At 57.5% G+C, this 25,337-nt stretch overlaps 1 protein-coding gene across 1 annotated transcript in view; it reads left to right on the top strand.

The window, feature by feature from the left end:
• Positions 1–13,948: 13,948 nt before the first annotated feature.
• Positions 13,949–25,337, top strand: part of ALDH1L1 (aldehyde dehydrogenase 1 family member L1) — a 46,871-nt gene continuing 35,482 nt past the window's right edge. Inside the window, exons 1-7 of the mRNA XM_082663386.1 lie at positions 13,949–14,073; positions 17,618–17,769; positions 19,184–19,418; positions 20,175–20,340; positions 21,959–22,060; positions 22,807–22,896; positions 24,019–24,156. Of these exons, the coding sequence (XP_082519512.1) occupies positions 17,643–17,769; positions 19,184–19,418; positions 20,175–20,340; positions 21,959–22,060; positions 22,807–22,896; positions 24,019–24,156 (858 nt within the window). The 5' untranslated portion in view covers positions 13,949–14,073; positions 17,618–17,642. The remainder of the gene's footprint in view (positions 14,074–17,617; positions 17,770–19,183; positions 19,419–20,174; positions 20,341–21,958; positions 22,061–22,806; positions 22,897–24,018; positions 24,157–25,337) is intronic.

Genomic DNA, 25,337 nt, shown 5'->3' with positions numbered 1-25,337 from the left:
TGTCTCAGCCTAACTGACTTTAATTATGAACAAAGAGCCACACTGTGTGCTTGAGTCTTCGGGGCTTAAAAATGGGGCTTCCAGGTAGGAAAACGTGGTGGGAATTTTGACAGGCAGTTTGGGAGCGATCGTGATCAGAAAGGAGATGTCTGGAAAAGAAACCACAGCCAAAGTGTTCAAATGGCTCCTTTGTCAAAATGCCGACTGATGGCATTGTTTCCGGAGAAAGATGTGGCCGAGGTTTTGTGCAGGCCCACGGGCCTCTCCAGACCTCTGTCCAGCTCAGGCCCTGCACGGGCCTGGGGGCAGGGCGGGGGGCGGGGGCGCCTGGACCAGCAGAGAAATTCCAGGTGGTGAAAAAGCACTCGCCCTCTGCAGGCAGCCAGGACCCTGCTGGGCTGGAGGTTTTGCAGGAGACAGTGCAGGATCTGGAAGAACCAGTCTGCGCACTGCGAACCGATCCTGGGCTGGGCGGATTGCAGCTTTCCCTCTGTCATTCACTCGCTGTGATGTTGGTCAATCAAATTCTTCTCTGAGCCTCAGTTTTCTCACCTGCAAAATGGGTTTTTTGGTCCATGTGGTTGTTTGTGGTCTGCGGGCCGCAGGACCTGGCATGAGCCACTCCGCATCTTCCCAGGAGCCTCGGGTCTCTGCTGCCTTTGGCAGTGCCTGGATCGCAGGCAGCAGGACCTGTGTCTGGTCAACTGGAGCAAGAATCACATAGCAATGGGGCAGCTCACAGAATCGAAGAGGAGGTGAGAAACAAATTCCTAAGAATCAGAGCCGAGGGCAGCTCCCACTGAAAAGCTGGAGAACACTCCTCCCGGGGGTGATGGTGGGTCTCCTGCCGTCCACGTTTGCAGTACTCTGCTCAGGACTCAGGTCCCCAGGGACCCAGCGTCTCGGCTTGTGTCACAGCCTGTTGCCCAGGAGGTGTCTTGATCGACTTCTCACCACAACTGCGTGCACTACGGATCTGCAGGCCCCCAAGCAAAACCAGCGAGCACTTGGAAGTGGGACTGGGTCTGGGGGGTGCAGGAAGGAAGAGGGCAAGCGTCCATCAGCCCCTCCACTGAGTGTCTTCTCTCCTGAGAGCCTCTCCCCCTCCCGCGTCCCCCGGGCCCGGGGCTCTCTGAGGACCATTCAGGATCACAGCGCACCTGCTCCGTGGCGATCACAGCCTCGGGGGCACATTAGCATCCCACGTGGGCACGAACCTTTATGTTCCCCAAGTGTGATCTCAGCAGTTCTTCACACCCACTCTCTCTCGTACACCTTCGAGCTGGCAGGCAGGGGATCCCGCATTTTCAGGAGGCTCCACAGAGACTCGGATGGGAGAAGTGAGTGGAAGTGGCCGACGCCCGGTCACAGAGCTCACAGGATGGTACTTACTAATTTTAGTAGTTTTTCTGTTTACTCTCTTGGGATTTTGTGGATCAAAATCATAACATAAAGTGGTAGTGCTTTATCTCTTCTATTTATTACGTATTCTACTTCGTTTTTCTTTCATTACACTACCCCAGCAATTTACAGTAAAAACAACAGCCGATGCCCCTGTTCGCTTCCTGATCTTAAGGCGTCTGCCCCTCAAGTTCTGCCTGGAAACACGATGCTGGTTGACGTGCTGAAAACGGTGTTTGGTCTACAGTAGGTGCTACCTAAGTGTTAGACAGTAATTATCATCACTCCGCCTCGCAAACAGAGCCAAGCCGCCTCACCCCTTCCACACCTGGGCTTGGGTGGAGCTGAAGGGGCCTTGGGTCGTGAGGCCAGAGGCTCAGGCACGTAGTGGGGGTCGGCGCGTGTTTACTGGCTTAAAGTGCATGCCTGGTGGACAGTGGAGTTCCAGCAGCTCCGTCCAGGATGCGCCGGCCTCGCGGTGGAGGGGACAGTGGTGGGACCGTGTGCTGATCCCTACAGCTCAAGGTGGAGTCGGACACCGTCCTTCCCCCCGCCTGCAGCCAGGCTCCTCACACCGAGAGCCGGACTCTGCCCTCACCCCGGAATCTGGACTGTCTCATGACTGGCCTGACGGGTAGACAGTGGTGGAAGCAACATTCTGGGACCTGCAGGCCAGTGATGGGCCTCCTCACTCCACCTGGACTCTCGCTGTGCTCACTCTGGGAACACTTGTTCTTGAACGCTCCCTCGTGGAACTGAACTGTCACTGAGAGCAGCCCTAGCCCCACAGAGATGCCGAGTATGAGTGCTCCGGTCACGGGCCCCAGGTGACGGTCAGCATTGCCTGCCAGCGATGTGACTGAGCCATCCTGGGCTTCCAGCCCAGCTGAGCCTTCAGAGGACTTGCAGCCCCAGCAAAGACCTGAGAAACCCCGAGGAAGAACTCCTGAGCCCGTCAACGTCCCTGACCCCAGCGTCATTGCATGGTAGCACACTGTGCTGCAGGCCACTGTGTGTGTGTGTGGGGGGGGGGTCTTAAAGCTGGAGTCGATGCCCAGAGCTTCTGCTTAGAGGGACACACACCACTTCCCCTCTCAGGATCCAGCCCCGAACCCGCAAGTCATCGGCCAAGAATTGGTGTCCACGGGGCAGAGAAGTATCATCCTCCCTCAAAGCGGCTGCAAGTGCTCAGGACAGGAGTAGAGAGCGGAGGAAAGTGCTGGATACAAGATAAACACAGGGATAAGGCGCATTAGTGCACACTAGCCATAACCCCTTACAAAATACAGCGAGTGAGGATCACATTTACAGCCCCAATAACAAAATAAAATATCTGGAAACAGCGCTCGCACCTTGAATCCATCTGCTTCCTGGTACATGGCCCCAGGGAGGTGGGAGAGGTTTTGCAGTGAGTGCGTTAGCAGGGTTGCATGCTGGGAAATTTCCAGCCAAGTTGCACTCAGGCTTCCTGCATCTTCCAGATGACTGAAAATGTTCTTCTGAACTGTTAAAATGTTACTGTGTACGTGCTGAGGTCGGAAAACATGGTATAAAGTAGGGTAGCTGGTCTGATTGGACCATAACTGGGAAATTCTTTTAAGTATGTGCCAACGTGAAAAAGCATAAAATCACCTTCAAGACGGAGCCCCCAGGCCTGGGCATTGGTTCCACAAGCACAGCCGACGCCACTGAGCCCTCTCCCTCCGTGGGCGCCCAGCCCAGGCCTGGGCGGATGGCCCCCGAGAAGAAGGCAGGTGCCCCGCCTCTAGAAATACAGTTTCTAATAAAGCTTCGCGTGCAGGAGGAACGCAGTGGGCGTCCCAGGGCTCCTACCCTTTGGGAGTGAGACTCTGACCAAGGCTACAGATCCTCTCCCGGGGAGAACCCCACCTGCACAGCACACACATGCCTGCGTGACACTTCTGATGGCTGCTAACTCGGAATCTTGTCCCAACCCCCAGGTGAGCAGAGCCTGGGCTTTAGAGGTCTGCGTGACCAGGGGAGGGGGAGGTCGGCAGGGAGACAGGTGAAGAGGGTTTGCAGCACGGAGCACACCTGAGCACACACCATAGTGCTGGGCAGTGATCAGCAGAGGGCGGTGAGGAGAGAATGAACAGTGAGGGAAGAGGTCCTGGGGTGTCTCAGAGGATGGGGTCCAGAGCCCTGGGGCGTGGGCGGCCCGGGAGGTGAAGGGTACCTCTCCTCTGGAATGAAGGGAGGGAGAGGAGGGGGCAGGGCCCGGGACCAGCCTCACGGGCGCAGGACCCTCCCAGGCGCAGGGTCCTGGACCCTTCCCACAGGCATTTACTGAGCATTGCTGGGCTGGGGCTGCTCTAGGGCACCGTCGCTGCTCTCATGGGGCTTGAAAGGGGCAAATAAGTGAGTAGAATTTCGTTAATAAACTGGACAATTTCAGGCATTGCTTGGTACTGTAAGGAAGTATATCAGGGGATGGGAAAGGGGACAGTAGGGTTCTCGATGAGGCCAGGCAGCTGGCTGAGGAGAGCATCAGTGGGGGCCAGCGACTGCAAGGGCCTGGGGGAGCTGGCTCTGCTCCCACGCCTAGCTGTCAGCTTCCCCCTCCCCATGGAACGCTCACTGCCCACAGTGGGTGCTCACAGCCCTGAGTGAATGAGGAGCGAGGAAAGGTGGATGTGTGGTCCATGGCCCCCCACGACCTAGGTGCTGGATGCACCCTGATTTCCCTTCATCCAGGAGCTCGCCAGGCACAGCCCTGCCCCAGAGCCTGTGCTCAGCGTGCCCTTCCCCCAAGTGTCCCTTTCTTGCAGGTGTGCCCTTCTGCAGGTGTATCTTCCCCCAGGTGTGCCCTTCCCCAGGTGTATCTTCCCCCAGGTGTGCCCTTCCCCAGGTGTATCTTCCCCCAGGTGTGCCCTTCCCCAGGTGTATCTTCCCCCAGGTGTGCCCTTCCCCAGGTGTATCTTCCCCCAGGTGTGCCCTTCTCCAGGTGTATCTTCCCCCAGGTGTGCCCTTCCCCAGGTGTATCTTCCCCCAGGTGTGCCCTTCCGCAGGTGTATCTTCCCCCAGGTGTGCCCTTCCCCAGGTGTATCTTCCCCCCAGGTGTGCCCTTCCGCAGGTGTATCTTCCCCCAGGTGTGCCCTTCCGCAGGTGTATCTTCCCCCAGGTGTGCCCTTCCCCAGGTGTATCTTCCCCCAGGTGTATCTTCCCCCCAGGTGTATCTTCCCCCAGGTGTGCCCTTCCCCAGGTGTATCTTCCCCCAGGTGTGCCCTTCCCCAGGTGTATCTTCCCCCAGGTGTGCCCTTCCCCAGGTGTATCTTCCCCCAGGTGTGCCCTTCCCCAGGTGTATCTTCCCCCAGGTGTGCCCTTCCCCAGGTGTATCTTCCCCCAGGTGTGCCCTTCCCCAGGTGTATCTTCCCCCAGGTGTATCTTCCCCCCAGGTGTGCCCTTCCGCAGGTGTATCTTCCCCCAGGTGTGCCCTTCCGCAGGTGTATCTTCCCCCAGGTGTGCCCTTCCCCAGGTGTATCTCCCCCCAGGTGTGCCCTTCCCCAGGTGTCTCTCTCCCCAGGTGTATCTTCCCCAGATGTCCCCCCAGGTGTGCCTTTCCCCAGACGTATCTCCCCCTAGGTGTGCCCTTCCCCAGGGCCCACATGGCTCCCTCGCCTTCTCTAGGCCTGTGCTCAGCCATCACTGTCTCATGAGGCGTCTCTCACACCCTGTTTAAAAGGCAGCGTACCCAGCCCTCCTCTTCCTTTTCCCCACTTTATTTTTCTGCATATCACACACTCCATAACTGCCGTGTTTGTTCTGTTTATTGCCCACCGCCAGCCATCGGATGTAAGTGCCAGGAGGGCGAGGTGTGTTTTGAGATGTGTTCCTTCTGTAGCCCCGGCGTCCAGAACAGCGTCTGCAGCACAGCAGGTGCTCAGCGCACCTTCAGCAAGAGAAAGAATGGTCTTTGACTTTGAACCTCAGAAGCACAGGAACCTTGTCCTTTTCATCAGGGCCAACACACAGTGGGTGTTTGTTCAAACGTTGGTTAAACTCAGTGGCCCATCTGCCACTAGAGACACCAGTAATTTCCAGGCAGCTCAGAAAACCCTTACGGGAAAGGTTCTCCCCTGCCCTGGTGGGGACAGCTCCCTCCCCTGTTACCAACTCCTGTCCCAGCAGTGACCTCAGTGGGGCTTACTCAATCTGATCAACAGAGAAATTTCACAAGCCCGGTGTCACTCCTGTGGGGAACCTCAGCACACAGGAGAGCTGGGGCAGCCCTTCCCTGTCCAAACTCCCCACTCGGGGAACCAGTCGCTGGGATCAAGTTCACCAGAGCGACCCTCAAAACGGAGAGCCGCCTGTGAGGCCAGCCAGACCTGCCTCGGCGGGCGGCTCGCTGGGGGATGCGCCAGCCCGCGGGTAGGGTGCCACGCTCCTGTTTGCAGTAGGGCCCCACCAGAGAGGGTCTCAGAGGTGACAGCGAGCTCCCCCAGACAGCACCCGAGTCATCAGCCCCGGGCACCCCTGAGGAAGAGGCCATGGAGAGATTGTCGTTGGCCTTCTGGGTCATCTGGGGGCCATCCGCTGGCCACGACCAGCATACTGTCCGTAGACATTCCAGCCAAGTAAGCCCCCAACTGACCCCGCATAACTGTTGGGCCCTTTCAGCTTCCCAGGACCCCATGCATGGAGCAGTGTATGTGTGTGTCTGGTGGGGAGCCCTCTGCACCTGAGTATGGCGAGCTTCTCTGCCCAGCCCGGGCACTGGTGCAGACAGCCCTGCTGAGTGGACGGTGCCTACAGAGCAGTACTGCCCAGGGAGCGGACACAAATGCGACCTGCAGGATGAGTAGGAGCGGGCGGGGCGCCAGGAGAGCTCAGTGTGTGCGCGACGTTCCAGGGGCTGAGGTCGGCGTGCTGACCAGAGCGAGTGTGCTGGACAAGCGCGCACGTGTGGGTCCTTGGCTTGGGAAGGCGGCACCGGAGGAGGGGACGGGGAGGGGAGAGCCATACAGCCTCCTGGCAGGGTGGCCTCTGCTTGTTCAAGCCACGAGCCTTCCGAGGAGCCTTTGGAAAGGCATCTCACCGGGAAGGGGAAGCTCTTGCCGTCCACCCCATCTCCCTCGGGTCCAGGCCTGCCTCGTGGGGTGGAGGTCCCTGAGCTGTGGCTGCCAACACCCGGCAGAGACGAGTCCAGATGGGCGGGCATTCCCACAGCAACCAAACCAGCACCCTCCAGCTGCACCTTGACAGGTGCGATTCCATGGTGACCTGCAGGCCGCGTTTGGTGCAGGTCTTAGGCGCCCAGGCCTCCAGGGAAGGCCTGGCTTTCATGGGCCCTTGGGACAAGCGTGGAGTTGCATCTGCAGGGAGCTGGGATGGTTGTGACCTTTATTATTTTTTTCTTTCACTTTAACTTTTAAAAGAAGTTACAGAAACCTGGTTAAAAGACACCCTTCCAATCCACCGTCCTCACTTCAGACCCTCCCTTCAGTGTCCTGGGCTCCGACCTGGCGATCGCGTTCTGCTTCTACTGCTCCTTGAACGGAATTTGCCTTTTTACATTTGACAAGCGCGCAAGCTTGTCTGGATGCGTTAACTGTTGTTAATTGCGCTCTGCTTATCCTAAGCTTAATTATCAAGCAGCACTTGACTCTGCCCCGATCGCACATTGAACTGGGATGTTCTGGTCGCCACATTCCAGCCATCGTCTGTGTAGGGCCCAGTGAGCCTGCGAAGTCCCGCCCACCCTCCAACCCCCCCTTGGGTGGCGTGGGGGTCACAGACTCCGGCTGGGCCGGCCCCCCAAGCCAGCCGGGATGGCCGTGGCCAGTCCAGGTGGATCCGAGGGAGGTCCGGGCCTCTCAGCGCTTTCACAGGAGGGGTGAGGTGTGAATGTCTATCGAGATAGAGAAACACATCCCCTTGCCATGTATGTGCCCGTTCTGCTTTGCAGAAACAAAAAGTCCGTTTCAGGAGCGTGTGTTACCACAAAGGAGTTTTGGTGTAGGAAGCGCTGCTGGAAGGGGTGGGGGGGACGGAGCAGTGGGGACTTCTCTGGACTCCGGGAGAGGGGGGCTCAAGGCCCGCGTGGTGTAAGGAGGCCCCTAAGTCTGCCGGCCTCTGCGGTGTGTGATCCTGACCCTTGCGGAGGTTCGTCGGGTCGTCCATAAACAGCAGGGCCCAGTGCCTGGCTGCCCCCTGCCCACCGCCCCTCTCAGCACCCCAGCCCCGAGAGCTGCACGCAGCGGACAGCGGTGGCCTCCATCTGGTGGCCTCACCTCAGCTCCTGCTTGGGCCCTGTCCCAGCCTCCCCGCCTCTTCACCTGCACTCGGTGACAAGTAACTGAAGACGCTGCAACGGCACCAAGCCCAGGGGTTTTCTCCCCAGCCTGGTGCTTGCCAGCGTGCTCTGGGGTCTGCCTGACACCCAGCAGGTGGCTCTGGTCCCCCGTGGACGGGGGCTGGGTCTGGGAGGGGATGGGGGGGTGGCCCTCCCGAGGGCGTGGGACGCGACCCATCAGACCATGTGCCCTGCATTGTGCTTTTCTAGTCCCCATAAGGGAGAGAGTGAGGGAGAAGAGTTGGAACGACCCAGTTGTTAACGTTTGTTTTTATGAAAACAGCACGTGCACGCGGTTACATACTTGAACAGCGCTAAGAGCACAGGACAAGAAGGCCTCCAGACCCCGTCCACTCCTGCCCCTCTGCCTCACGCGGGCGCCGCATCCACAGCACATGCGCTCCTTCAGCTGCTGGCTTTGCTCCCCTGTCCCTGTGCCTAGAACAGTGCCTGCCGGGCAGTGGGCCTTCCAGGACCGTGCGGTGGACTCTGACTTGGTCAGTGTTTCCAAACAGCAGGCGTCCAGGACTGCGGCTCGGGGAGAAGGTCCGTCACGGCAGGCGATGGTCTGGTCCTCGCCAGTGACTCCCCCTCTCCCTCACCCCCGACCTTCCAATACAGGAAGAGCAAAATGTTGGTAAAACTAATAATCGGTTATAAACTGAAGAACCTGTCATGACCGTGCATCACTAGGCACTGTAGAGACACAGTAGGACATTGTGATTTTCCTTCCTGGTCCAGTTCTTTGTTATTCTTAGAGTTAGTTTTTAAAATGTGCTCAATTTCAATGTATGGGTCTTTATTTTTTATTTTTCTGAAATGCCCCATCAGGCCTGTCACACGCACAGCGATGTTCTTTCTTTCGTGCTTCTCCTAATATACAATCTGTGGGCTTCCGTCCCAGCCCCTCTCTGCGGACGCTTGTCCGGCCTGGCCGGCCATCCTGAGATTGTCCTTTTTTACTTCCTATGCTGAACCCTGTTTCCTTGATCCAAATCCTGCTGTCTCTGGGTTTATTTTGTTCTTTTTCTGGATCACGTGCTCCAGTGTCCTCTCGGAAAGAATGCTGTGTGTGTGTGTGTCTGGGTGTAACTTTCAGTACTAGCTTGTCTTCAAAGTGTTCTTACACTCCCTCTGTGTCTCACTTGGAGTTGGGAATAAAATATTTGAAAGTGATTTTCCCTCATAATTTTGAGAGCAGTGGTTCTTGCTTCTGAGAAAGCCTCCTTCTTTATTTGGTTCTCAGTGCCCTCCCCTTTCCCTGCTCGGAAATTGTGTGGACACCTGCTTTTCCGTTCATGGAAGTGGCGCCAGGCGAGTCCTTTCCATCTGGGCGTCCTGGTCCTTCGATTCCTGAAGGTTATGAAGCACCATTATTCAAGACTGTCTCAAATTATTCACTTTTTATATGAACTTGTTTCAGAACATAAAAGCTTTTTTTACTTCCAGTATACAGAGGGCTTCTGTAAATTGACAAAGAGAAAAAAGGGAAAATGCAGGCAAATTATAGAAGCAGAATCCACAGCGTTAATAAGCATAGTAAAGGTGATAGTTTCTCTGGTGTCACAAAGTTGCAATTTTAAGACGACAGTAAGATTCTGGTTCTGAGGTTCTGGTTGGCAGAAATGAAAAAGCCAGACAACTTCCAGGGCTCTCTTACCCTGCAGTGTGAGGGGGAAGCGTGACGTATTGTAACATCTTCAGAAAGCAAATTTGGGTAATATCTGCTAATATCAAAAGTGTCCATACCATGTAACTCAGCAATTCAACATTTGGAAAACTAGCCTTCAGAAAAGTTCCCGCACATAAGGACGTTTGCTACAGTTTTGTCGGTTGGGGGGCAGGGGGGTGTGAAACTCTGCGACGTGCACCAGAAAGCCGTCCCAGCGGCCACACGTGAGCCCACGCCCGCTGCCGTGCACGTGTGTGCGGGACGGTGCCACCGGGCAGAGTGCACAGATGCGAGAGGAACCACCTGGGCTCCTCCCAGCCAGTGTGCGGGGCTGGGGGATGCAGGAGCCACTGTGACCATCAGCGTCCCAGGAGGAGAGCAGCACAGAGGGCAGACCAGAGGGTTCAGTGAGATGTTGCAGCTGAATTTGAGCTGAAAGTTTCATTATGAACTTGTGATAAATTCTGTCTTTGCACGTGTTTCCTAGCTCCTGACCTGGGGTTCCTGATTAAACTGATTTAATCAGGTGGTTCCTGATTAAGCTCATCCCGGTCCTGCCAGGCCTTATCCTCCCAGGGGGGCCTGATGCAGCCCAGGCCCCACTCCTTATGTCTCCCCTCTCACTGATCACGGCACTTCCCCGTCTTTGGTTTCTGCTCCCCCGCTGGGCTACAAGCGCCTCCAGGAGGGACACTGTGCCCGACCCTCTGCCATTCTCACTTGCTCCCCTGCACTGAGCTCCTGGGGGGCCACCTGCAGCCCAGGCACTGTCGCAGGCGCTGGGGATACAAACCCAACCACCCCCCACCAAGGTTTGATTTTTACATAGGGGTCAACAGGCCCCTGTGCGAGGCCTTTGCAGGAGCACAGCTGTGCACTCTGTGACTGTCAGCCCAGCTCTCCAGAAACCCTTGTTTTTATTTCCAGGTCCTTGCGTGGGTCCCGGTTCAAAGCCTGGAGCTGTATGAAGGTTCACTCATACTTCACCTCTGTCTGTGCTGTGGTCTGAATGTCCGTTTCCCCGAATTTGTATGTTGAATCCTAACCCCCAAAGATGCTGGTATTAGGAGGTGGGGGCTTTGGGAGGTGATCAGGTCATGAGGGTGGAGCCCTCGTGAAGGGGATTTGTGCCCTTAGAAAAGGGACCCCAGAGCTCCCTCGCTGCTCCTGCCACGTGAGGACACAGCGAGAAGTCTGTGACCCAGAGAAGGGCCCTCACTCGACCATGCTGGCACCCTGACCTCAGACCTCCATCCTCCAGAACCCCAAGCGATGAATGTCTGTTGTTATAAGCCACCCAGCCTGTGGTATCGTGTTACCAGCCTGAACTAAGACAATATGTGAAATCCCGTGTTACCCGTTTCAAGGGGGAATATCGAGGGAAACCATCCTGAATTCTCAGTCCCCATGGGGGCTGGGCATCAGGTGACACCATGAGTAATTCACAAGGTGGGTAGATGCAGGGGTTGGGGGGGCGGGTCTCACTTTGCACCTGAACAGGAGACCTTAGGACTTGGGCAAAGGCAACACTGGCCCCAAGTTGGAAAAGAAAGCCTGGGTCATGCGGCCACTGCCTTTGCTTTCCCAAAGGCCACAGACCTCCCGAGTTAATGTTTCCCTTCCAGCATACGCACAGCACCCAGCTCCTGAGTTCCTGAGGGACAGCTGACTCATCCTTACACAACAGAAAGAGGTTCCATCTGGTCACGCGTCCACCTGGCTTGAGCCGCACTCACCCCCTGAGCTACCCCTAGACTGCCTCTCACCCTCAGCCTAGGCCGAGCAAGCCCCCACTGTGCCCCGGCCACGAGGGGCCTGCAGGATGCTCAGCAGAGACTCTGTCTGTTGGGGGCATCGTCCGTCCACACTTGCCCGCTGGGGCCTCTTTAGAGGCGGCTGACGGAGACCCTTCCCCCTCCTCAGGAGTCTTGCCATTGTGGAAAGACAGACAAGCATATGGCAGAGTGTACCAGGGTGCGAGTTTTGCTATGAACGTGGGATCCCAAGGGAGGAGGGCTGGGGCTGCAGGAGCCCATCCCTGAGCCGAAGCAAGGCTCGGATGGACCAAGTGCAGGGGCATTCCACAGAGCAGCTGAGCTGGCAGAGGTGGGTGCAGTGTGATGCGCTCAGAGCACCACGTAGTTCTAGGATGCAGGAGAGCTGCCTTCTGCCACTCTCTGACCTCAGGCCCCATTCCTCCATCTGGAGAGTCACACACTGTCACCTCCACCACGTTGCACGTGTGAGAAGTGAGCCACGGAGTTCAGGCCACACTCGAGGGTGCGAGGAACTGCACTCCTCTCCTGAAGGGGTGCGTTAAAGACCTCTAAACTGCCACAGTCCTCCGAGAGCCACAAATTACCCACAGTTCTCCCACACGCAAAACATACGCACTCCCCAAATCCCAGCCACAGCAGGATGGGCCCAAAGTCCAGAGTCTGCGTCTCAACCAGGTTCTGATGTGGAGGAGGCTCCTGGGGTACAGTGGCTCTCAATCTGAACACCTGTGAATTCAAGGACCAGTTGTCTGCGCTCCCAAGCCCTGCCCACACCCAGCACACAACAGTGGGACAGGCACAGTGTGACCACCACAGGCACTTGAAGGGGACAGGGCTGGGAGGCGCACAGGTGTCACTCATCATACAGTCCTGAAATCCCCTGGGCAGAGACTGGAAGCTCCTTCATTAGGGCTCAGTCTGATTCTGGCCTGAAAATATGTCCTCGTGCTCTTGGTTCCACCTCTGGACTCTTCATTCTGCTCTGCAAGCCATCCTTTCATTTCCATAAAACGTACCCTATGTTTGCACCTGTGTGGTCTCTCAGGCTGCTTCCTGCCAGAAGAATTTGGGGGTGGGGGAGGGGAGTTCCAGAGGTCTCTTTTCATTTTGCACTGTCTCTGATACTTTCAGTCCAAGCTTTTGCCAATATAATTCTTTTAAAAACCAAGTGTGTCTTCTATGAATCTTATTGAGGTTCAGTCCTTTGATCAGCTGGCAAACCCACTCAACCTCTTTGAGATACACCCTTCTCTACCTTGGGCTTCTGCTGAATGACAACTTTTTCTTTTTTTAAATTCATTTATTTATTTATTTTTTGTCTGTGTTGGGTCTTTGTTGCTACGTGCGGACTTTCTCCAGTTGTGTCGAGCGGGGGCTACTCTTCATTGAGGTGCGTGGGCTTCTTGTTGCAGTGGCTTTTCTTGTTGCAGAGCACGGGTTCTAGGCACTCGGGCTTCAGTAGTTGTGGTGCACAGGCTCAGTAGTTGTGGCTCCTGGGCTCTAGAGCGCAGGCTCAGTAGTTGTGGCGCACGGGCTTAGCTGCTCCGCGGCATGTGGGATCTTCCCAGACCAGGGCTTGAACCCGTGTCCCCTGCACTGGCAGGCAGATTCTTAACCACTGCGCCACCAGGGAAGCCCTGAATGACAACTTTTAAGCTTCCCGGAAGTCCTACTGTTGAAGCGAATACTCTGAGGTGCCACCTTTGACCTTTTTGAGAACTTAACAAAGGATCTTACAGCATACACTGGGCTTCATCTTTAGACTCTCTTCCTGCCACGGCCATGCCTATGTTTCCCTTCGCCTGGGAGTTGTGTGTTAATTTTAGCATCACTTGACATCCAGAGAAGCTAGGAAATTTGAAAACCAGCAAGTTCTGGTTCCTTTTTATTTACCAGTCCTCCTTTGCCTTATCTGTCTCCTCTCACATTTTAGTATAAGCAGCAAGAAGAAGTCAGGAGGCACCTTCAGCATTCTGCCTGGAAATTGCCCCAGCTGGACAGCCCAGGTCCCTTGCACATTTTCTGCTTTCCATGTTACTGTAGGTGGCAGTGCTGCCGGACTTGCTGCTTAAACTCCCCTCCTCTCTGTACACCCGCTAAGACTACGGGTTCTTCTCTGATTTCCTAACACCTTTTTGGGGTGTCCGATCTCCCAGCCATTCTTCCAGTGTCACCTGTCACTCTTCGTTCTCTATTCCAGCTTCAGCGTTCTCACACAACTTTCCCACCCCAGGCTCCTCACATTCAGCCGTTTACTCCACAAGTTTTATTGAACACCTACTAAACACAAGGCACTACACCAGGTGCCGGGGAATTCCTGCGACTGAGACCGTCTTTGACCTCGTGTTCCAGTGGGGGAGCCAGTCAGATAATCCCGAAAGCAGTGATCAACCTAAGGCTGAGCTGGTGCCTGAAGGAACAATGAAGCCCTTCTGTGGTCATGTGACGAGGGGGTCTTTCCTAGCGGGGCTGTGGTTAGGAAAAGCTTCCCGTAAGATGTGACCTTGAAGTAGGAGCCTCCTGAAGTACGGGTGCGTTTCCCGGAGCAAGACCTTGACAGCACGTGGAGAGTTGCTGAGCCAGTGAGTGAAGTTACCCGCCTGGCCGCTTTCCCCTTATCCCGGCAGCCTTGCGGGTGCTCACAACCACGGGGCCTTTGCAAAGCCCTGTGGAGCCGGGAGGGGTCGCAGCCCGGGAGCGCCCTCCCCACCCCACCCGGCGGGACTTTCCACCCGCCCCGGCCCCTCCCCTCCCGGGCTCTGGCCTTGGCCGGAGCTCCGGGACTGGCAGGGGCCGGCCCCACCTCCCCACCGCCCAGGCCGGGCCAGCGCCAGCGCTGTCCCCTGCCCGGACCCGGACTCAGAGGTCCGCTCTGGCCAGCGACGCCTGCGCTCCTCCCGTGCGTGGTGAGTCCCGGTCCCCGGCGCCCCAGGGAGGGAGGCCGCCCCCGCTCGCGACTCCGGGGGCTCCGGGGGCTCTGGGCTCAGGCACCCCGGCGGAGGCGCCTGGGGGCGCGCGAGCCTGGCCGGGGACGCGAGTCAGGGTTCCCCTGGGGGCAGCCGAGGCTCCAGCCTGGCGGTGGGGGGGGTCCCCTGGCTACAGGACCGCGGTGCGGGGCAGGGCCTGTGGAGGATCGCGCAGCGGTGGCGTGGGGGAGGGCGGGGCGGCCTGGGTGGGCGTTATCGGCCCCACTTACAGAAAAGGAAACTGAGGCCGGAGAGGGAAAGAGACGAACCGAAGGTGACTAGATGGTCCTGCCCCGCTGCGCCGCCTGCCCCCCCTCCAAGACCCTCACCCCATTTTCGGGATGGGGAATGGTCCCCCCTGATTGGCCAGATCTGGGGGCCGGGAACGAGGATCTCTTGTGATTGGAGAGCTCCAGCCCTCCCCCCGCCCCCGCCCGCGCCGCCGTCCTTCTTGCGCCGGGGGAGGGGGCGGGGGTTGGGGAGCTGGGACCCCAGAGCCCCAGCCCCGCCCCACGACCTGGTTTGGGGGTTGCACTAGCTCCGTGTACTCAGAGCCCGGGCCCTTGGCGCATCTGTCCAGGCCCCTCACCTGCCACCTGCTTAGGGGAGGCGGAATCTCCCTCAGGTACCGGAGTCGGAATTCAGTGTGCTCGGAGCAAGGGACCACCCCCCCCCCCACCCCGGGCAGGGTCTGGCCGCTGGGCTGGGGCGGGGGGCCTGGGGAGCCCGACGGTCCCTCTAGTGCCACCTCAGCCCCACAGCGTCCCCGGGAGGAGGGCACCGAGGGCGCCAAACGGGCGGGAGGCCCTCGTGGGCTCTGCGCCTCCCCCATCTGACTTAACGGGTGCCAAAGCCCAAAGTGGGCTGTCCCTGCCCAGGGCTCCTGCCCTGCACGCTCCACAGGTGTCTTCCTTGACCCTGCCTCCCTGCTTCCAAAGGGATCTTCTTTGTCCCCTTTATTTTTCCACAAGTAATATACGCGCAATAAAAAAATAAAAATTAAAAAAAAACATTCTGGAAAGAAAGAGAATTACCATCATCAAAAGACTTCCAAACCCCAAAACCCTAGCTGGTGACTTTAAATATTTCTGTGTGAGCCCTTCCAGGAGTTTTCTCTGCCAGTACACACGTGCATGTACATACACACCACACACACACACCATACACACCACAGATACCATACACACACGCCACACACACGCCACACACACATACACACCATCCTCACACACATCACACACACACACCACACACCACACACACATACCACACACACACCACACACACACACACCATACACACCACACACACACGTACCATACACACCATACACACACACGCCACACACACATACACACCACACACACACCACACACACACGTACCATACACACCATACACACACACACCACACACACACACCACACATACACCACACACACATACCACATACACATACACACCACCCTCACACACATATCAGACACACCACACACACACCACACACACACACCACACACACACAGAGGACCACCATCCTCATTCATTTGACAGTGTCTTCTGCAGACTTTTTAATCTTGATGACGTCCAGCTTATTTTTTTCTTTCTTGAATCGTGCCTTTGGTGTTGTATCTAAAAGGTCACCGGATACTCAGTCATCTAGGTTTTCTCCTGTGCTGTCTTCTAGGAGTCTTATACTTTTGCATCTTACATTTACATCTATGATGCATTCTGAGTTAATTTTTGTGAAGTGTGTAAGATGTGTGTCTAGATTCATCTCTTGCATGTGGACGTCCAGTTGTTCCAGCGTCATTTGCTGAAAAGACCATCTTTGCTCCATTGTGTTGCCTTTGCTCCTCTGTCAAACAATAAAGATCTTAGAAGGCGAAGAGAACATCTCTAGGAACTTGGAGGAAGCAAAGATTTCTTTACCAGAATAGAAAGCCCACTAAGCATAAAGGGAGACTTTGATGCAGCGTACTATATAGAGTTTAAGAAATTGTGTTCATCAAAAGGCACCACAGAGTGAAGAGTCCAGCCACAGAACTGGAGAAGGTGTTGCTCATAAATATATCTGACAAGGGACTCATAGTCTAGATTATTTAAAAACAAAATGAAACAATACCAAGCAAACAAAAACCTCCTACAAAATCAGTCAGGAAAAGATCACCCAGTGGAAAAAACAGACAAGAAGAAATCCAAGTGGCTGATAAACGTAGGAAAAGGTGCTCACCTTCAGCAGCCACCAGGGAATCGCCAGTGAAGCCCCAGCAGCATGGCTCCAGTCCCTGTCAGCAGGAGAGTAAAATGAACAGACAGGAGGCTGCAACGCAAAGCACGTGGAAATTGGTAAAACCACTTTGGAAAACTGGCAGAGGCTGGTAAGGCTGAACATTTTCACACCTGGGACACGGGAATTCCGCTCCCAGGTACACACCCAACGGAAGTGTGTTCTTGTATTCGGTATGAGCCGTGTGCCAGAATCTGTGTCACATCGTCTTGGTAATCGTTTCAAGCTGGAAACTACCCGGATGTCCACCCACAGTAGGATGGATACGTGACCGTATTTATTTACGCTCACAGGGGAACACTGTGGAGCAATGAGAATGGACACAGCACAGCTACGTGGACAGCCTGAGGGGAAACGACGCACAGAACATCGCGCAGTGTGATTCCATTTATGTAAACGGAGCCCACCCTGTCCTGCCTCTCTGTTATCTGAATGGGCTTCTGGAGTGTGTCTTCATCTGAGCGCTGCTTATACTGGCGGGTTCAGTTTGTGAAAATTCATTGAGCTACATACTTACAGTCTGTACACTTTTCTGTATGTCCGAAGCATGTAGTACTTCAATAAAATTTTCTCTAAAAATGTATACTTTTGTAGATAGATAATTTAAAGAAACGTATCAAGTAGATAATAGGTTTTACGGATATGAGCATGGTGAACGAATGAGCAAACTTTGGTCCAGCCGCGCGTCTTCCCATGCAGCCCAGTGGCCCCTGTCGCACCTCCCACCCCACCTTCCGTCCTCGGCCCGTCCGCTGGGCATCTGTCTCTATGCAGCCAAAGTCCAGGCCCATTGCTGCTTCCTGCCCAGGGAGAGCCTGGCAGCATTTGAGGAGCATCTTTCTCATGAACAAGTGAGGAAACTGAAGCTGATGTGACTTGACCGAGGTCACAGGACTGGTTAGTTACAGAAGCATGCTCAGATACGCCTGGGAAGACACCACACGCAGCGCCCCATGCCGTGTTGGAGGCTCCAGGGAGGAGTCCCCGAGGCTGCGCTCGCACGCAACTCACGCTGCGGTATCTACAGGCCCACCGTTCAGGACCTCTTCCTTCGTTCCTCGTGCGGCCGCCTCCCCACAGTGGCCGGCGGCCCAGGGAGCCCAGAGCTGGGCCGAGGGGTTGGGGCGGGGGCGGCTGGGCTGCCCCCTTGGCCCAGCGAGCCCTGTCTGACGCCAAGGCCGTATTCCTTTCCCAGGTCCTCCCGCCCCGGCCCCGCTGCCATGAAGATCGCAGTGATCGGACAGAGCCTGTTCGGCCAGGAAGTTTACTGCCACCTGAGGGAGGAGGGTCACGAGGTCGTGGGCGTGTTCACTGTGCCGGACAAGGATGGGAAGGCGGACCCCCTAGGTGAGTGGGTGGCCCAGGAGCACGGAGAGGCGGTGCCCCGTGGGCGGTGGTGGGAGCAGAGCCTGCGGGGTCTTGTGTGGGGCTGTGGGCTTCCCCAGAAAGAAGCGGCCACTCGTGGTCCGCCCCGGATCCTGCTCAGGTGCCAGCTGACCGCTGGGCTTTTCTGGAACCAAGTGGACTGCAGGGTGGGGCCTGTGTCCTGGAGAAGCCGTGGAGAAGCCTGGCCTGCTCCCAGGACCCTTCAGTCTGACCACTCTGGGCTCCCCCCGACCGCAGCACCCATGCTCTGAAAAGGCCCCCAGGCAGGAGTCACTGCAGCCAGTGTTCTCAGACGTGAGCGTGCCCTGCACCGCGTCTCGGGGGGCACCTGTTGAGCGGAGTGCTGACGCCCCGACGCTGCCTCCGGCGGACCCCCTGGAGTTTCTGCTCAGAGGGACGGAAGGGACTTGGGAGTCACATTTCTAACAAGTTCCCGAGGGCATCTCAGCAGCGCAGCAGGAAGCAGGGCCCTCAGCTCGATGAACAGACCTCCAGGCCCCTCCCGGGTCCTTCTCAGGCCTGATGCGTTCAGAATATGGGTCCGGACGAGGAAAGGGGCCTCGCGGGGCTGCCGGGCCCCAGGGCTTTGTGCATCAGAAATAGAGAGTCTCCCCAGATGGAGAGCGCAGGCTGCCCCCATGCCAGCCAGACCTCGGCTCCAGATCTGAGCCCACCACAACCCATAGCACAGCCTGAGTCCTGCCCGTAGCCACTCAGGGACCCCCGGCAGCAGCTCTGAGCCTGGCTGGGGCTCCTTCTTGACCCGACCTCAGATGTCCAGCAGATGTCCCTGGTCACGGTGGGGACAACTTTGGCAAGCATGGTCTGGTCTGCTCACGTTCACCCACATCCCTAACCCCAGGGCACAGAGGCAGAGGGACCGACAGTGGGTCAGGTCAGCCAGGGCCACACACCAGCCGGGTGTGTACCAGAGAACCGAGGGCTGGGAAGTGCTGGACAGGGGCTGAGGGGCAGGCAGAGGGGAGCTCGGAGGAAGCGGCTAGTGACTGCAGGGGCAGCAGGGCAGGCAGAGGCAGGAAGCCGCATTCTAGAACTTGGAGACTTGCGGACTGCACATCCAACCCGCGGGGAGGGCGCCCTGCTCCGGGCAGCTAAAGAGGCCAGGGGTCAGGCAGGCGCCTGGGAGAGGGAGGCGGTCAGCAGAGGTCAGTCCTGGCGCAGCAGCTCCTGAGACCTGGGCCTTGGCCGGCGCCGTCCCCTCTGGGCTGTCCAGAGCAGCCCGGCTGGGCAGCGGGGGAAGTTGGGGGGACAGGCTTGGGGAGGGGGTGCGGGAGCCACCCTGCGGCGCAGGCAGAGGTGCCGAGTCGGAGTGGGTGCAGCAGTGGGGAGCAGTTTCTCACCCGCTGTCCTGCAGGCCTGAAGGCTGACAAGGATGGAGTTCCAGTGTTCAAGTTTCCCCGCTGGCGGGCAAGGGGACAGGCTCTGCCCAACGTGGTGGCGACGTACCAGGCCCTGGGAGCCGAGCTCAACGTGCTGCCCTTCTGCAGCCAGTTCATCCCCATGGAGATCATCAGCGCCCCCCGCCACGGCTCCATCATCTACCACCCGAGTCTGCTCCCCCGGCACCGGGGGGCGTCGGCCATCAACTGGTGAGACAGGGCGCAGACACCCCACCTGCCTGAGGCGTCCCCGTCCCTCAGCCCGGAGCTCTTCTCTGCGCCTGAGGAGCAGGTGGCACGCGGTGCCTGTGCGCGCTGCTGGACGGCGTCCACGCGGTAGATCACAGCACGATCCCTGAGGAAGAACTGGGGTCAGGCAACGCCGTGCGCCCTGCATTCTCACAGTGAACCGCAAAGTGTTCCCGTCCTGCAGCGGGGTTGCCGGGGCAGAGTGGGCTGAGGGGCTCCCTCCAGCTACCGGTGCTCTCAGCAGCCCCCCGCTTGGAAAGAGATAGAGATGGAGGAAAGAATCACCTGAACAAGCTAGTCTGAGATGAGAGGTGATGTACGTATCTGGAGGGTGGAGCCGTTCAGAGGAGCAGTCAGGAAGGGGAGACATCTGAGCTGGAGAAGAGAGCGGGTTTGTAGTCAGACTGGTCTGATTAGGATTCAGGCTCCCTGACCTCCAGTCACGTCTCCTCACTTCTCTGGGCCTTAGTCTCCTTATCTGTGAAAGGGGCGTACGATGCTGTTACACCAGTGGGGAGGATGAAGTTACACGAGGCGTTAAGGCTTTTAGCACAATACCTGGCACGCAGTCGGCATCAGTAAACACCATCTTCCGTCTTCAGTCCTCCCCTGGGGAGATGGGGGTGTGCTGCAGGGCGGCGGCGGTCACAGGGGCAGCCCCCAGGGCCTCCTTCTCCTCCTTCCTTCGGACTCAGGTTCCACTCCTCTGCTCCCTAGGACCCTCATCCATGGAGACAAGAAGGGCGGCTTTACCATCTTTTGGGCAGACGATGGTCTGGACACCGGGGACCTTCTGCTCCAGAAAGAGTGTGAGATCCTCCCGGACGACACCGTGAGCACGCTGTACAGCCGCTTCCTCTTCCCCGAAGGCGTTAAAGGGATGGTAAGGCTGCCCCCAGGGCCTCCCCTGCTGGCACCCCCACCCCACCGCCACCCCACCCCGCCCAGCTCCAGCCTGCTGCCCTGAGCTGGCCAGGATTCTGGAGGGGGAGAACGCTCATTTCAGGGTTTCAGAGGCAGGATTAGGACATATAATGTTGTATAGGCGGGACTCTTGCTTACAACTGTCAGAACAACTCAACAAGCTTTAGCCAAAAAGGGACATTTTTGATAGAAGACTCCAGGCAGGATGCCGTCAAGCCTGGCTGAATCCAGAGGCTTAATCTGTCACGGGATTCTATCTTTCTATTTCTTCACACTGGTTCTGCTTTCCTCTGTTTGATTAGCTTCATCCTCAGGTTGCCCTTAAATGGGAGGAAAAGTAGTCACCGGTGGCTCAAGTTTTACACCTCTTGATTCTAGGGGAAGAGAAACCCTCTTTCCCCTAGAATTTATGAATAAAAAATCAGAGGAGACTCTGATTGGCCAATTCAGGTCACGTGATGACCCTGAGCCAATCACTGGCCGGCATGGGGGAGCACTCTGATTGGCAGCCTCTGTCACATGTTCCGGTCTTGAGGGCTTCTGGCCAAGGCTGGCCCAGGTGTGGTCACTGCACTGAATTCGCGCAGGAGGAGGAGGGCCGACCCAAAGGCTGATGTCAGAGCTGGTTGTGCAGGCCCCGTAGAGGTGGTGTGTCCAGCAGGGGAGGCCGGCCAGGACAGGAGTCAGATGGGGACATCTCCATAGCACAGCAGTGGCTGTGCCCCCAGCCCTGGGCCCCATTATGCGGCCTTGGATCCACCTGTTCACAGGAGTGAGCAGGGAGACCTGCTGGAGGTTTGACGTGAGAGGCAGGAAGGGGTCATCTTGTTCATCCTACAGAAAACAACCAAGAGCATCCTTCAGGGCAGCGTCCAGGGGGCAGCCGCTAGTCACTGGTGGTTATTAAATTAATTTAAATGACTTGTAGTTAAAGATCGAGGTCATCAGCCTCACTGGCTACGTTTCAGGTCCCCAGAAACCACACGGGGCTGACGTGGAACACGTCCGTTACCAGGGAAGTTCCCCCTGGGCAGTCCTGCCTTAGACACTTCTGAGTTCTCCCGGCTTCTCAGCCTCGGGTCTCCGGGGGCTCCCACCACCACCTTCCCTCCCTCCGGGCCCAGCGCCTTGGCTCTCCTCCCCGACCTCCCTGACTTCTTCTCCACAACCTTCCTCTTTCCTGGAGCAGAGAAACTGCTTCCTGCTGAACTTATTAGGGACCTCCAAACCCATCACGCAGTCCAGGAGCCATTCTGCCTAAGAGACAGGGAAGGCTTTAGACAGAAACGTGGACGTTGGTGTGTGTTACACCGTAGAGGGCTTTAGCTTACGTGATCTTCTAGGGCCTTGTGTGGGAGAGAGGGCGGGGTCTTGCAGTCATCGATCAGACTGGAAGTAGATTGGAGCTAATTTTACCTGTCCCTACAGCACCCGTTCCGTGGGTGCCCGTCACGTGCCCACGTGGTGGCAGGTGGGTCTGTTCAGTGAGTGGCCTGGTCCAGACTCAGTGTGAACCCAGGGTCTGAGAGTTGGGGGGCCCTAATGTTGGGGACACCAACCAACCCTTGTCTCCCCAGGTTCAGGCCGTGAAGCTGATCGCTGAGGGCAGAGCCCCCAGGCTCCCTCAGCCTGAGGACGGCGCCACCTACGAGGGGATTCAGAAGAAGGAAACAGCCCAGGTGAGTGCCAGGGCCCTGCCCACCCAAAGCCTGCCTGTACCCGGGCCGGGGAAAATGGGCAGCCAGGACGTACCTGTTAAAGGCCAGAAGAAAGAGCAGCCCCAGTGCAGGAAGCACGCGCTAGGCTCGAGTGGCACCTGGACAGGCAGGGAACAGGGTCTGTTTGGGTGCTTCCTGGTTCCTCCTTAGGAAGAGGCAAGCGGGCCCTCAGGGAGAAGAGCTGGTGGGGGGGAGGATGTAAAAATCAGCCGAGCTGCTGGCTCCTCATATCTGAGATGAGACACCAGAGGGAATTCGTTCCTCGGGACTGTCGCAGGTCGGGAGCCCAGGTGGGCCCCTGGGCTGGAGCTGTGCTCAGGGCTCGCGGGGTGCTCTGTCGGGATCTGTGTGAGCCCTGTAAGTGAGGGGAGGCCGCCGGGGGGGGAGGGATGGGATGGGACAGACCTGCACTTTGTGTAGGGCCTTGGCCATCTTGAGCACAGAACATTATCTCCCCCAGGCCATCCTGGAGTTCACATCCCGTGAAAGACTGAGGGTCCACGCGCACCCAGATCCGGGTTGCCAGGGGGAGGCCCAGCCCAGCTCTGGGCCTCCGACTGGAGTCGAGAGGAAGCCAGACTTCCCAGCCCGTGCCCAGGGCTCCACCCAGTGTCAGGGTCATCAGGGCAGGAGGGGAGTCCAGAGGTGTTGCCCAGATGGTCAGGGAGAGAGGAGAGACCGCTGAGCACACACGTCCTGCCCCGCAGATCAATTGGGATCAGCCAGCAGAGGCCATTCATAACTGGATCCGCGGGAACGACAAGGTGCCGGGCGCCTGGACGGAGGCCTGTGGGCAGGTGTGTCCCTGCGTGGCCGGGACGGGCTGTGCTCCGTGTGTGTCCCCTGACTGCACAGCTATCAGAATGTGGCTGAACTAAGCGGTACAAAGCCATTGCCCAGACCCCCAGCCCCAGCCAGGTGCCCCCGGCCCCCTCGGCCTCTCCCTCGGGACCCGCGGCTGAAGGAGAGGGGCTGGCGCAGAGCGAGGCCGCCAGGCGCAGCGGCAGCTCTGGGGTCGAGCTGTGCTGGTTGTTCGACTCTCAGCCCCGGGCTGTCAGAAGTCCCGAAATAGCAGAAGTAAAACCGATGAATCGGCGAAGTACTGCTAAGTAAGTTTATTGTGCACACACGGAAAAGACAGTTCCGGGACCGGGAGCCCTCAGACCACACGCGGTCTGTTGATGAGCCGTGAATTGAGGAGGCAGTGACTGGTTATAACAAGAATTTCCTCAAATGATAGGGATTTGGCTAACGGTTACTTCATATCCATTTTGAGGAACAGTGCAAATTTTGCTTACGATTTCCAGAGACACAAGCAAGACGTGACTGAGGTCAAGTTGGTCTTGACCAACTTGCAAAATAAGCTAAATTAAGCTCTGCTCCTGTGACTGCAGTGGTTTTATCTGCTCAGGAACTCTTCAAGGCTGCATTTGTGTTTGATTTGAGCAGCTCTCAGAGACCCCAGGCCCAGCCCTGACTTGTCTTTGCCCCGGGGGTGGGGCCCTTTGGCCGAGCACCGTCGAGGGCAGCCCTGTCCTCCACGGAGCCCCCGGCTGTCCCAACCCCTGCTCGCAGGCTGGCTGCCAGACCGTCCGGGGTCTCTGCTGCCTGTGCCGCCGCCAGACCCTCTGCACGGTAGCCAGGGCTTGGTGGTGTCCCCAGGCAGCACCCTCACTTGGCGATGCTGCAGCAGACCTCCTGCCGGTGTCTGTCCCCCTGGGTCGGAGGTCACGGGCCAGTGTGCGGTGACGTAGTGCCCCTCCGAGGCCTCAGTGCCTTCTCCAGGTCTCGTCTGTGCCCCCATTTGTGCCCTGACCCTCACCCCCACCCCATTGATTTCCCAGCCCCCCCAGCTCCTCCTGGCCCCCCACAGTGGGCCTCTTTCATCCAGCACCTTCTGCTTTTCCTGTCCTCAACAGAAGCTGACGTTTTTCAGCTCGACGCTGAGCACTGAAGGCCTGGTGCCCGAGGGAGAAACTTTGCCCATCCCAGGAGCCCATCGGCCAGGGGTGGTCACCGGAGCGGGACTCATCCTCTTCGGGAATGACGACCGAATGGTAACGTTGCTGCTGTGGGTCCCCTGTCCGGACTGTAGGCTGAAGGCCACACACGCCTGTCCAGGGGCTCGGGCCCCACAGGGAGGCTCCAGGCTTTTCTGGAGGAAACGGGAAAAGGAGACGATAGGCTCCAGGAGGGAAGACCCTCGACTGCTGGGTCGGCCTGCTTCTTCCCTGTCCCGGGAAGGCTGGCCCTGGGCTCTTCCTGCCCAGGTGCCCCCACCCAAGCTGGGTGCCCTGGGCGGGTGTCAGAGTTGGGGAGGCCCTCTCCGGGGAGCCCGGACCTGGAGTCCGGGTGCCCAGGGCACGGTCATTGGACCTCTGTGCCTCAGTTTCCTTCTCTTTGAACAAGGAAGCCACACCGGGCACATAACATGCTCTGACTCACCTTAGAGAAGTGCAGCTCAGAGTGACAGCTACGATTTATGCAACTAAATATTTATAGCATCCCTGCGTGCCAGGCACTGTTCAAAAACAGCTGGATGGTTTAATTTAGTTTTCCTGACAACCGTATGAGACATGTATCAGTACTATACCCATTTTACCGAGCAGAAAACTGAAGCAAAGAGGTTAAATCACCTGCCCATCTTCACCCAGGCTAGCCTGTGGCAGAGCTGGGAGTCCAGCCCTAGCTCTGGCTCTGAGGCCCACCGCTCAGCCGTGATACTCTGCGTTAGTGTTCACCCCACGCAGCGGTGGGCAGATCTGGGCCTTAAGGTACCAGGGGCAGAGAAGAAGCAGGACAGGCAGGGGTCTCTGAGCACTTTGGGGAATTTCAGCAAACACCGGGATGCTGAACGCTTGGTAGCGGTGGCACGCACAGGCCAGGTGGGTGCAGGGCAGCTTTCGTCGGACTGGCGGGAGCTCACGCTGGGTGCCCACCCCCCTGGCCCAAGGCTGCCTGCAATCTGCAGTGACTGGGTGTTTGAGGTATTCGTGGTTGATGCCTTCAGACGCTACGTATCTGTCTCCGATCACGTTCCCAAAGCAGATCTGAAACGAGTTCTAGTGCTTGTGAGTTATCGAGGGAAGCGGCTAGGGCAGAGGAAAACACTCAGCAAAGATACAGGTTCTGGAGCCGCACAGCCTCCTTCTGCCCCCCGGGCAGGCTCTGCGCTGTGAATTGCTTCTGCCGACTGCGCCCCCGCATCCTCGCGGCACTCAGGCCTGGGTTTCCACCC

This window comes from Grampus griseus (genome assembly GCF_964374135.1).
Source record: "Grampus griseus genome assembly, chromosome: 10".
Classification (NCBI taxonomy): domain Eukaryota; kingdom Metazoa; phylum Chordata; class Mammalia; order Artiodactyla; family Delphinidae; genus Grampus; species Grampus griseus.
This window is presented reverse-complemented; position numbering and strand designations above follow the sequence as displayed.